The sequence below is a fragment of the Bradysia coprophila genome, unplaced genomic scaffold (assembly GCF_014529535.1).
Source record: "Bradysia coprophila strain Holo2 unplaced genomic scaffold, BU_Bcop_v1 contig_94, whole genome shotgun sequence".
Lineage (NCBI taxonomy): Eukaryota > Metazoa > Arthropoda > Insecta > Diptera > Sciaridae > Bradysia > Bradysia coprophila.
Genome location: NW_023504022.1, coordinates 5,727,354 through 5,739,805, shown reverse-complemented (window position 1 = coordinate 5,739,805; position 12,452 = coordinate 5,727,354). Strand labels below are relative to the sequence as shown.

General features: G+C 36.9%; 1 protein-coding gene across 11 annotated transcripts in view; it reads right to left on the bottom strand.

Moving 5' to 3' along the window:
- Positions 1-12,452, bottom strand: part of LOC119085103 (probable phospholipid-transporting ATPase IA) — a 59,467-nt gene that overhangs the window by 4,654 nt on the left and 42,361 nt on the right. For 7 of the 11 annotated variants that reach the window (XM_037195357.1, XM_037195349.1, XM_037195352.1 and 4 more), the window contains 9 exons: positions 11,616-12,443; positions 11,283-11,548; positions 10,856-11,212; positions 10,742-10,791; positions 10,213-10,299; positions 9,841-10,153; positions 9,653-9,771; positions 9,452-9,586; positions 9,061-9,159 (listed from right to left, as the gene is read on the bottom strand). In XM_037195357.1, the coding sequence (XP_037051252.1) occupies positions 9,061-9,159; positions 9,452-9,586; positions 9,653-9,771; positions 9,841-10,153; positions 10,213-10,299; positions 10,742-10,791; positions 10,856-11,212; positions 11,283-11,548; positions 11,616-12,443 (2,254 nt within the window). Of the gene's footprint in view, positions 1-3; positions 39-3,552; positions 3,788-9,060; positions 9,160-9,451; positions 9,587-9,652; positions 9,772-9,840; positions 10,154-10,212; positions 10,300-10,741; positions 10,792-10,855; positions 11,213-11,282; positions 11,549-11,615; positions 12,444-12,452 lie in introns of those variants that run through there. The other 4 variants (XM_037195353.1, XM_037195358.1, XM_037195359.1 and 1 more) reach the window with 2 other exon arrangements.

Sequence of the window (12,452 nt, the reverse complement as noted above, 5' to 3'; positions counted from 1 at the left end):
TACACCTGGCCAGACTTCCTAATGCATGCATAGTTCTTCTGAGGAAATGAAAGGTTTTTTAAATACCAAATGATTAATTTAGCAAATGAGTCGAACTACCGCTAAACTTTTGTTATATTTAAAAAAAAAGAAGGAAAAATGATGACATCAATATGAATAGTAGAGGACAGTGACAGAAACATATCTTTTTTTGGAGTTGAAGCAAACGATCAACTTAAAGTTACACGAGACTCGACAAATTTAAAAACATTTAAAGATTGTTTTGGTTAGCACATTGAGAAATTAATTTTAGATTTTTTCGGCTTTACCTTTTGACACGATCAGGAAAGAGTTCAATGTCTTGTCGGATTCGCGAGACGCGAAAGAAAAACTCTTTTGTTTTGCGGTAACATTTCCGATTTGTGGTGCTGTTATATGCACTCGCAAATCAACAATTTTATTTCATTTCTAGGATTTATTTTTGGTTCAATTTTATCTTTATGATTACAAACGTTATGGACGACATTTTCGCTTTGACTGAAAAAATATGCTCTCTGTCTGTGCGTGTATTCTAAATTTATTATTGCATGGAAAGGTCAACTTATTATTGATATAAATATGACATGATTGACAATGTTTGCCGTATCGCTAAAACCTAAAAATATTTTGCCAACATTATTCCGGATAACAACAAACTTAATGGGCGATGAAGAGTAACGGAAAGTTGGTTTGCTCGGAAACAAATTTAATTTTATTGAATTTCATCTTGTCAAACTAAAGGAAAGACAAATTTCACTTTTTTTAACACCTTATCGAATCAGGATGATGATGATGATGATTACAATTTATTGCATGAACTAATGATCCATCTGCACTTTCTTCAATCATAATTTTTATCGGGAAGAAAAACTATCACAAGCACATCGTCGATTAAAAACTCTGTTAGTTCTTTGCGACAAAAGATTATCGTCGCCCGAAGACGAACATTTTTCATTGTTAAACTTTGACTTTTAAATAATGGAAGAAGTGTTCAACTGGACTCTTCTCGATTAGGACATTCAAAAAGCTCATCCGTGGTGCGGGAACTGTGTTGGTTGCATTGACAGGGTGTTATAGGAAAACTAGTTCGGTTGGGATGTCAATTCTTTGCTGATGATCTTAACTGAGTTTGCGCTTCGTATGGACTTACGACAGATGAACATTTTGTATATGAAATATTATACATTTCCAAGCCATCGTCTTATGAACACTGTGAATGTGAGGAGAGGTTACGCAATTCGCTTTTCGCAAAAACTTCTATCTTTGATTTTGATTATGAACGTATGAACGTTAATCTGGTAGATACGAGCAATATTGACCCATTTGATTGAAAGAGGAAAAACTAGTTTCCGTGTATTCACTGTGCCATAGTCTATTCCAAGAGGGAAAATATTGAAAATCATGTCATAACGTCCAAAAATTCCATTTGGAAAACTATCATAACCATCAGCTCAATTCATAGTTCACAGTCAAAGAAATCGAGTCACACATCAAAGCTGTAATCCGGGTTCATTCTATTTTTCCACCTTTTCTTGACATCCTTGAGGGGAAGAGTTAAATAAAAATGATAAAATTGAACAGGGAGAGGATTGTCCAGGAAGGTGTTAAAGAAAAACGCGGAAGTCCTTTTCGAATGTCCTGTTAATTGATTAATTGATGTTAATGAGTTCTGCTTACAAATATCAACAAAAACAAAAAAAAATTAAATATTTTTTATCTCTATAACACTAGTAAGACATAATTTTCATATTTTTTTAAATATATTTTGGAGTCGTGAACCGAAGCAAAATATCACTTCTAATAACAATGTTTCATCATACTTTTCGTAATATCACAGTTCAAAGAATAATAAATTGTGCGCAAACTGTTTATGGTATACTGGCAATTAAAACGTAAGCTTAGAATAAATACAAAACTTTCTCTCGATCTCACTATTAAACTACGCTTTAAGGCTTTTATGTTTTCTCCTTTACACTTTTACAGTTTCTATTTAAGCATTTTACGCAGCTAAACTATGCCTCGATGCATTTACATATGCGTTTTATTTTGATCAACAATTTTATTGCGTGCCCCATGCGAAAGTGGACTATTACATCGCAGTTCGACCGCTACAAAAATGATCCATTGCAAGGAAATTATTTTACGTAGACTTTACGCGAATTCCTTTTATTTCTAGTTACAGGGTCGAAATTTTGCTAAATCTTGCTAAAATTTCCAAAATTGTGTTAAAGTTTTCCATTAAAAAAATCAACAAATTTTGGAAAATCTTACGAAATTTTAGAAAATTTCAGCAAATTTGGTCAAATCAATTTTCCAAAAAAAGGCCCTGATAGTCAACTTTCACATGGGCAGGCAATAAGCCAGAATACTTTGTATGCTGCTACGTAATTCATTAAATCGGAGCTTTTATGAGCTTTTGATAAAAGCTCCGAAAAGGTCGATCGCCGTTAAAAAAAATTGTATGACCATTTCAGCATTTGAATATTTCGTCTTTTACTTGCTACCCGTGGTATGGTCTAAGAATATATTTTCTTTTGGCCATAAACACATAGGGTTGAACACTTATTCGAGAGTTTGAAACTTCTTTATTTCACCACGCGTGGTTCAGCTTCGTTCCAGATTCACATGCCGTTGAATCTCTACAAGATAAAATGCCACCAAAAGTTGACAGAGTTTATTCTGTCCTTATGCAGGATTTTGTTGACAGTATCTCGTTCTAAGTTTCGAATTATTGACTGAAGAATCACGTGTAGATTCAAGTCGCTGCGTTCTCAACCAGAACGTTTTTGCAAAGTGGATCATAATGGTTGCCCAATACTCATGGATTAACATATTAGAAACCCACCACCAACTAACGAGATGGAGAAGGCAAGGGTGCCAGAGCACCGCATGACTTTTCAGTCAATCAATAAACATTCAATATTCCGAAGGTACAAAACTTTATTTTACCTGGAAAACATCCTGATTCCAGGGGTGGTGTTACAGCAGAAAAAAATAAGTTTTGAAGAATACACCAAAACAAACAAACAAATCAAGTTTCCAACTCTCGAATAAGTGTTCTTATTCCCTATGTGTTTGTGGCCAAGAGAAAATATATTCTTAGACTCGAGGAGCAAGTAAAAGACGAAATATTCAAATGGCATGGCAACATGACCTGATCTGAACCTGAATTCCTCAAACCTGTCAGGTCAGACCCTGAAATCTGAAATGCTACGAAATTTTCATACAAATTTTTCAAAGCTTTTTAAGGTCAACCTGCAACAGATTTCAGATTTCATGTCATTGTAAGTGAGTTAAAAATTCATTTAATCAGGTTTCAGGTAAATTTCCGGTTGATCTGACCTGTTTCGAGCCTTATTTATCAGAAAATTGTCTCCTCATTGCAATGAATTACTTTCGCAGCATCCAATTTAATCCGCTATTACCTCTATTGCTCTAGATGTTTCTTTTTCATATTTTAATTTATTTTACTAAGAAAAATTAAAAATAAAATGAAAGGAAAACAAAAAAAAACAGAAAAAAAACCAAACCTTTAAGACTAAATTTAATATTTTAAACGAACAAAAAGATCCGATAATCTTATACTCTTAAGCGAAAAAGAAAATGGGAAACAAAAAACACAATTTTCCACTAAGAATACAAAATTTCGGTTAGCTAAAAGCCCAGCGCGCAACGTTTCAGCAATCAAATATGTAAATTTGAGTTCCATGCATTTTCAGGTCCAACGGCATTATTTATACGGCGCCAGGATAACGCTACCGGTTGTCCACTATGAAACGAAAGAGCCGGAGATAAACTTTTTTTTCGTTCTTTTTAATTTTTTTTTTTTGTTTTTAATTGTTGGCTGAATTTCTATTATGTCCTCGAAAATGGTGAATTATTCAACAAACAAAAAAACACTCATGCGGTGTGACTATCAACCTTTTGTATGTACACTTAATCACACTGCTCAGGAAGAACAACAAACACTTGGGTGTTCGAAAATGTTTCAAAATTGTATACTCGCGTTGCTGAGGTGCTGCTCGATTCATTTATTTACATAATTGGCGCGACTTATTATCGTCACATCAAAAATCACATTAACGAAAACGAAAAGAATAATCACTCAAGCGCTGAAAATTTGCAGCAAATTGTAAGCAGAAAGCCTTTTCTTTGGTCGTAAGTCTTAATTCTAAGTTCACTATTACGATGCCTTACAAATTACTTTTACTTCAAATTTACTTTCTGTTTTATTTCCATTTTAAATTCATCATCTTTATCATCCGCAATAAATGCTCTTTTGACGGTCATGCAACAATAGTACATTACTATGCAAGGGAAGTAAAGTGATATCTCGTATCCAGATGAGAAAAAGTATCCGAGGGCGGCAGCCCGAGGTACTTTTACTCATCGTGATACGAGATATCACTTTATTTTCCGTGTGTAGTACGACGTTTTACTATGCGAGTGATGTAAAGGTTATTGCCTATACATGTAATAGCCTTATTACATGCACCAGCATAGTAAATTACTTATCACCTTATTTGTGTTAAACTTCACTTCAATATTTACATTTTCAATTTATTTTAAAACACAAACGTTAAATAAGCTGGCAAAAATCTAATGATAAAATTACGGTTGAACTAATTCCATCTCGTCTGTAATTCGATAACAATTCGACTGAATGCTTCGTAGACATGAAAATTATGCTCGCTTTAAAATTAATGTCATGACAAACGTGGTATTAAATGTGTGTCTGTCCTTGTATTCGATTTGTGTTTTTTTGTGGAGACATCCGTTAAAGGACGATTTTCGTTAATGGCATTTTCAACTGCTAAGATTTCATTATTGGATGGCTTCCAAAGAGTCAGCCATGGCACTTGATTTATGGTCGATTGCTTTTAAATTTTACTGGCGAAAATATTAATTCTGGGAGGGAATACATTGCTGATGCTTCCAGATTAGTAAGTTATTTGATTTAGTGTCGTTGCTGTGTGGTGTGTGGTATGCCATATTATTCAGCGTATTAGTATCTCAGCATAGCACACAATGATTTTAAAATATTTCGTCAAATTTGAAAATTTATTGAAAGTCCTATCGGCCTTTTCACGCCGGTCGTAATGACACTTTATTATGACAGGATAAGACCATCGAAATTTTATGTGGACAAATGAATAAAAACAAAAACCGATAGAGGCTGTGACAACTTTCGAACGAGGGTTGAGGATCATGTTGTTCTAAATGAACTAAATGAGACCAGAGAAGTAGAAGTCCTTCAATCCACCCCCTTTAGGTGCATGATACTGACGTTGATTCGCACAAATTTTCAGAAACTGGAAGGTAAATCACTATTTCTATGAATGCAAGTTCATGGAAATCAAACAAACTTTTGTGAATTCCTGTACCTGTACACTGTACATCACTAGATTTATCTTTGAATGCACTCTTGTTTTCAATTAACTTCAGTGAAAGGACCCATCTTATCGTAGTCGTATTACTCTTGGAAGCATCCACGCAATTTTATTTCCAAACATAGCACTGAGTCATGCACGAGACAGAATTTTCAAGAGTTGTCTCCCCGACGGAGTAGTCCAAATTTCTCATATAAGTTTGAAAGGTTGGTATCATGCCGCAATTTTATAAACGTATGAGAAGAGCGGCCAATTTTCCGTTGAAGAAATCTGTTCTAGTGCTTGGCTTAGTGCTATTGGTTCCAAATGATTACCAAAACGAATAAGACCGTAGCAACTTATTCAACTCCTATCCTTTGTGATGTCCTTTTATAGGATACAGTCTCCGAACATATACCAGTAGTCAATGTGGCCGACTCTACTGTTATAATGTCCGGAGACCCTATTTGGATATTAGGTTCTATGGAATAAAATGGTTCTCGCAGGGAACTAAATTAAAACGTGCGAATGCAACACTGTTTTTATGTAACACAAATAACAACATGCAACACTAAACGAATAGTACGGAATCGAATAGGTCGTGAATTTTGTTAATGAATTCAATAAACTCGATCAACTCAAACGAAGTGCACAACCCATTTGATTTCACTGATTAATCATGTCAAAGTAAGAAATCAAAATGTCCATTGGGACTACAAGAACAACGTCCCGAGTGAGTAAAATCAAAAAATCTTCATGAAAATGTGAAAGAGAATCTACGGATTAAATGGATTGTAGGTACGTCTCTATTCCGTAATCAAAGTGAGAAGCTATGTAATGGTATTGGGATTGTATGACACTACCGAATCTTTAGTGACCCGAATTGCCTATAAATTTTGTCCAGGCCTAAGGGATCTAAACTACAGATCACAAATTGATAGTGTGAAAGAGAACTAATCGGAAAACGTTTTTGAAATGTTCCGAATTGAACTAAATTTACCTTCACGACAAGGTTTCATCTTGCTGTATCTTTTCACATTCATTTTTCTAAACATTGACGACATGTCTGAAAACGGTTTATCAATTTTTTAGGTCTTCCATGTATCAGAACAATTTTGGTGAATAAAACAGGAATAAATGATTAATCAATGAAACGAAAAACAGTTCGTTTCCAAACACACACGGAGATGTTCACAACATTAATAGTTATTACAAACACAAATTCAATTAAAATATTGCCTTAAGTCTACTTAATGTAATATTACGGATGGGATTAATGTTAGAGACTTCACGTTTTGTAGAAAAATTGTTAAAGAAAACAATACGTTAGAAGTAGAGTAGACTCGTATACAATCGTTGCAAGGCGGTCGTAGCTAAAAGATCTACAACATTTTATTTATATGACTTCAAATAAGCATTTTTAAAGGAGCCGCGCATAGCTGAGGAAGATGAAGGCACATTTCCATGTGCTATGAATTTACTGAAGTTATTTTTCTTTTATCATGAACTGGTATGCCATTCTCTTCACAACATGTATTGCTTAGGAGTTATGGCTCTTCATGATATGCCTCAGTATACAAATCACTGGTTACTTTCAGATAAATATTTTTTAGCTGTGGCTGCATGACCTATTATTGGCAAAATCGTCTTCCAAATTTCTTGAAATTTACCAAGACTTACTGAAAGTTTACTGAATTTACTATCAAATTCGGAAAGTTTCAGTAAACTTCGATAAACTTGGGAAAGTTTCAGGAAATTCGGTAAATAAATTTGCCAGCCTGAAGAGTTCAGCAAAAAATTTAAATTTATTTTTGATGTCAAAAAGCGAAAAAAATTATCGGAACGACCTCTTCGGAAAAACAGCCTACCGAAATCGGACGCATTTTCCAGTGTACTTTTTTATATGTGCCTAGAAAGGTATTGTGATCCCTAGAAGCCAAAACCACTTTCAATAAATTTCCTCAACACTTGTGTGGTTAGTGGTAGAGGTGATCGATAACCTAAATCATGCACTTTTCTTATGGAATTTGTTCTGGTTCACGAAATATATAATGCCGAGAGGTGTCATTGGAAAGGCATGTACTTTCGGGACAAATAGTGTCTTATTGGGGCTCAAATTAATCGACAATCACACTTCTTCTTCTTCTTCTTCTTTTTCAGCCTTTTTCTGTCCACTGCTGGACGTAGGCCTCCCCAATTCTTTTCCATTCCGAACGATTAGTTGCCACTTGTTGCCAATTTGTGCCTGCAATTCTCTTTATACCATTACTCCATCTCTCTGGTGGTCTACCTCTAGGTCGTGTTTTAGGTGGTCTCCAGTTCATGATCTTTTTGGTCCAACGTTCGTCCGTCCTTCTTGCAATATGTCCCGCCCAGCTCCACTTTAAAGATGCTATTCTTTTCATGACATCAACGACTTTTGTTTGTTGTCGAATCCATTGATTTGTCATTCTATCTCTGAGCGTAATTCCAAGCATACTCCGTTCCATGGCTCTTTGTGCCACTCTTAATTTTTTTTCGGAAGCTTTTGTTAACGTTAACGTTTCCGCTCCATATGTGAGCACAGGAAGGACACACGTATCGAACACTTTACGTTTCAGACTATTGTTCATTTTGCTTTTGAAAATTAGCTTGAGTTTTCCGAACGCTGCCCATGCAAGACCAATTCTATGTTTTATTTCTGCAGTTTGGTTGTCTAGACCCAACTTCAATTTGTGACCTAGGTGCACATAACTGTCGACTCGTTCAATGACAGTATTACCGATTTTAATGTCTCTGTCGTCGTCAATGTTTGTCATGACAATCACACATGAACAGTTAAAAAAAAAATTGGTAAAAATTTGGCTATTTCGTTGAACTTCTAGCGGTTCCTCTGCATCCGAAACGCAATGAACACATCAAAAGACTGAATTTTCTCTGATCGCTACTGGTCTCATTGGCAGTGACACCAAACATGCAGGGGTAATGCGAATATTGAATGTACCTTTGAAGTGGCGACCAGGGAAACCAGTTTTTTGAAGTTTTCGTTGCATTTCGAATACAGAGGAGCGACTAGAAGTTGTTAACTAAATTGTTAACTTTTTACCATTTTTTGTCAACTTCTCATATCTCATCGTAATACCAAACCCCCATAAGACCATATTTGCCCCAAAAGTTACCTTTTAAATGACTCACACGACCTTTTACATTTCATGTACCTAGAGAAATTTCCATAACAAAAACCGAATGTTTTAGGTCGTCAATCATCTCCCACTAGCCACACAAGCATCGAGGAATTTATTTCAAAGTGGCTGGGACCAATACCTTTCTAGGCACACATGAAAAAGTCCAATGGAAAATGCGTCGGACTTCGATAGGCTGTTTTCCAAAAGAATCCCTCTCAACGGTCACGCAAATAGACAGTACAATCAACAAAATGTTTCGTAAAACGTAGCCCTGACTTTCCTATAACGGTTCGTACGAGTCTACTAACAAAAACCAAATTAAGGTAGAGGTGTGTCGGTAGAGCATGTATTGTTGATTAAGGAAACAAAAACCATAAATTAAAAAAATTGAAAAAAAAAAATTAAATTTCAAGTGTGCGCCTAAGGCATAAGATTCATCGAAATGCAAAAAGGAGTAGGTTTTAATCCAAAAAAAAAAATTAAAAAAAATTCTCAAAATTAATACTTACGAGGATCGGGACTCTTTCAGTACTATGCTCGGATCATGTCGATTGATTTCGGATTCACGTACCGCATCCGTCAACGTTTTGAAGACTGTGTTGTGAATGCTGTAAATGATTTCGGTTAAGTGACGACACTTTTGGATAAAATGCGAAATGTTCAATGGAAGCACAGTCACACAGTTAACGTAAAAAAAGGGAAAATTCGGCAAAGGAAATTCATTTTGTTGGAACAGGCGTGTCTACACATTTATTCGGTTGAATGCAATTCTTTTAACGTTTCGATACAATCTTTTGTGCATAAATTTTCGGGTTCTGCGTAAACTTTTAAATGAAATGATGAGCGAATGGTGTGAAATGCAAGGTGAAAATTTTGGAATTGTTTTTTTGTTCTACTTACACTTTTACAATCACGTCCATTAGAATGGTAGCGACAGGTATCAGGAACAAACCCAACCAAAATACCGGCGACGAGAACAAAAGTTGATCCATTCCACAAAATACCGACGCAACGGGTATCGTTGGCCATATGTTGCTAAAACGTAAGACAAATCCGTCACATATTTATGTCTGAGAATGTCTGGACTGTTATCGATCTTACCTGTACAGCATTATAAACATAAACCACAACATAATCGAACCCCATATGGAACAGTGTGTCAACCACGTCCACGAATTGGTGACAAGTCCAGCTTTTATACACACAGTTACAACAACGTACTACCGGAGAGAAAGGAACTCGTTAACTACCATGAGTCTTTAGATAACACAAATCCCTGCATCACTTACGGTGTACACAATGTTCCCCAGTTCCAAGTAGCCTCCGTTCTTTCCATTAATCCATATGATGTCGTATTCGTACGCAAACATTGGCAACCAAAACAGCATCACCGAGTGAATCAAAGCGTTCACAATCCAGATCCAGAACACTTTAACGTTAAATAATTGTGCATTTTGTGATGGTTTGTACAGAGCCGGATACTTTAGCATCGTTTCCGCCGAACATATTTTGTCAAATAATCCCATAGCGAACGGCGGCAGAGCGGTAAAGAATACATTGTACAAACCGATTGTCCATCGTTCGAACAGAATTTGACCGGACCTGGGACAGAGATGTTATTTTGAAGAGAGTGCGGAGCACAGCAAGGGATTGTATCTTACCATCCGGAATAAATGGCGAACCACAGTTCAATCACGTACAAACAAACATTTTTATAAAAACTGTACAGAATCAATTTACACATGCGGCTGTAATCGAAAAAAGAAAAACATTTCAAGTGAGACCTCACTGAAAATTTTGTTAAAAATATTTCACGATGCGGTTGAATGGAACTTAATTGACTTTGAATAATATTGATCAGATCGGAACCCTAAATAAGAATCCATTTTTTTTTACTTTTTAACTGACTTGGTGCAGCGGAACCCATGGTACCCAAGGATGCAGGTGGACCATTTTTTCTTTGTACCATTACATACAGGACTCCAGCCTCTATCGATTGACACAAAAATCACTTTTCTGTATCCTCGGGTGCCATAAGTCCCGCTGCACCAAATTATACTGTTAAAAAATTAACATTTTTGTGGATTCTTATTCGGGGCGCCGAGCTGATTAATAATATCCAAAAACATCAAAAGTGCATTCCAAATTCAATTAAATTCCATTCAACCACACCGTGGTCTGCATTCGTACCTGTAGTTCCATGCACCATGAACCAACAGTAGTCGCAACAAAAATCGGAACTGAAAAATATGGAAACATGTTACTTAATCAAAGAATTTCGAAAATCGTTTACTTGACTCTTACTTGTGCTATTGAATAATCGGATGCGCAGGCAGCTTGTAGACCTTCGGCACCCGATATACCAACACCAACATTTGCCTTCTGAATCATTGCCACATCGTTAGCTCCGTCTCCGATTGCCAGTGTGACGCATTTTGTGTACACAGTGACCAAGTCAACAACTTCTGCTTTCTGCATTGGCGACACGCGACAACAGATGACTACTCTGCACGATATACACAGATCCAGAAATTCTCTGCGCAGATCGCAGCTCAAAGCGTATTTCAAAGTGGTTCCATCAACTATTAAGGCGACATTGTTCTGTTTACGCAAGTGCTCACCAAAGTCGGCGCTGTGACGACCAATGCACTCTCGAGTGTTCTGAAAGAATTGAAATGATTACCGATGATGTTAATGACGTTCTATTGCTAGTGGGTTCATGCACACTCACATCGAGACTATCCTCGTTCAATATAATCAAATCCATTCCGTGTGATATCAACTTGCACGAATAGCCGATATTGATGGCCGTTTCCTGCTTATCACCAGTCAGCACCCACACATAAATGTCGGCTTTGATTAAAGCAGCAATCGTTTCAGGTACACCTTCTTGTAATTTATCTTCGATAGCCGTGGCTCCCAGTAACATCAAATTGTTTTCGATTAAATTGGCAGCATCTTCGACCTTTCTTTCACGAAACTGCATTGCTGTACTAGCTGCAAACGACCAGAAAAAACAATGAAAATGTGGACATGTCCTTGTTAACCGTAGTAGCTGTTTTACCTTTATGGTATGTGTCTTTCCATTCGTTGTATACATCCTCCGGAATGACAGACACCGCACAGCAAAGTGTTCGCAAACCTTCCGTAGCAAAGTCCTCCAAATGCCTAAGCGTAATGTCTCGAAATGTTTGGCCATTCGGTGAGAGTCTTTCGAAAATAACGGTATCGGCACCCTTACAATACAATTTTATTTCACCCGTAGGCGTCCTAACTATCACCGACATTCGCTTCCGCGTCGACGTAAATTCCAGCACATTCAAAATTTCATATTGTAGTACGGTGCCCAGGGCATTGATTTCAACATTGTGTGGCGTTCGCGTTGTGAAAATATAGCCGAATCGCATCGCGCCAGCAACCAGTGCTCGTTCATCGGGACTAGCCGCATGGTACGTAATCGTACCATCTTCCGCTTTTTCAGGTATGACAGTGTGACAAACAGCCAATAATGTTAGAAATTCATCGATGATCGGAGCGGTTTGATGTTTGCCTTGAAGATTCTGCACCAGTGACGACTGTTCGGGCGTATCTTCAACGGCATATATGTGCCGGGCTATCGAACACCGTTTGAATTCCATGACATTTCGTGTTAATGTGCCAGTTTTGTCGGAAAAAATGTATTTCACCATGCCCAGTTCCTCATTGAGATTGCTGGTCCTTGCCATGGCCGGCGTATCGGATTCGGCGTGATACATTTCCACATCGAAATTGATGAAGATTGCCTGCAAGAACCGCACCAACTCAAGAGTCACCTGGAGGGATATCGGTATGAGGTTGTTGTAAAGAATTATAAAAGTCAGCAGATTGTATCCAAAGTTTTTGCTCAGCAAATCTGAAATCG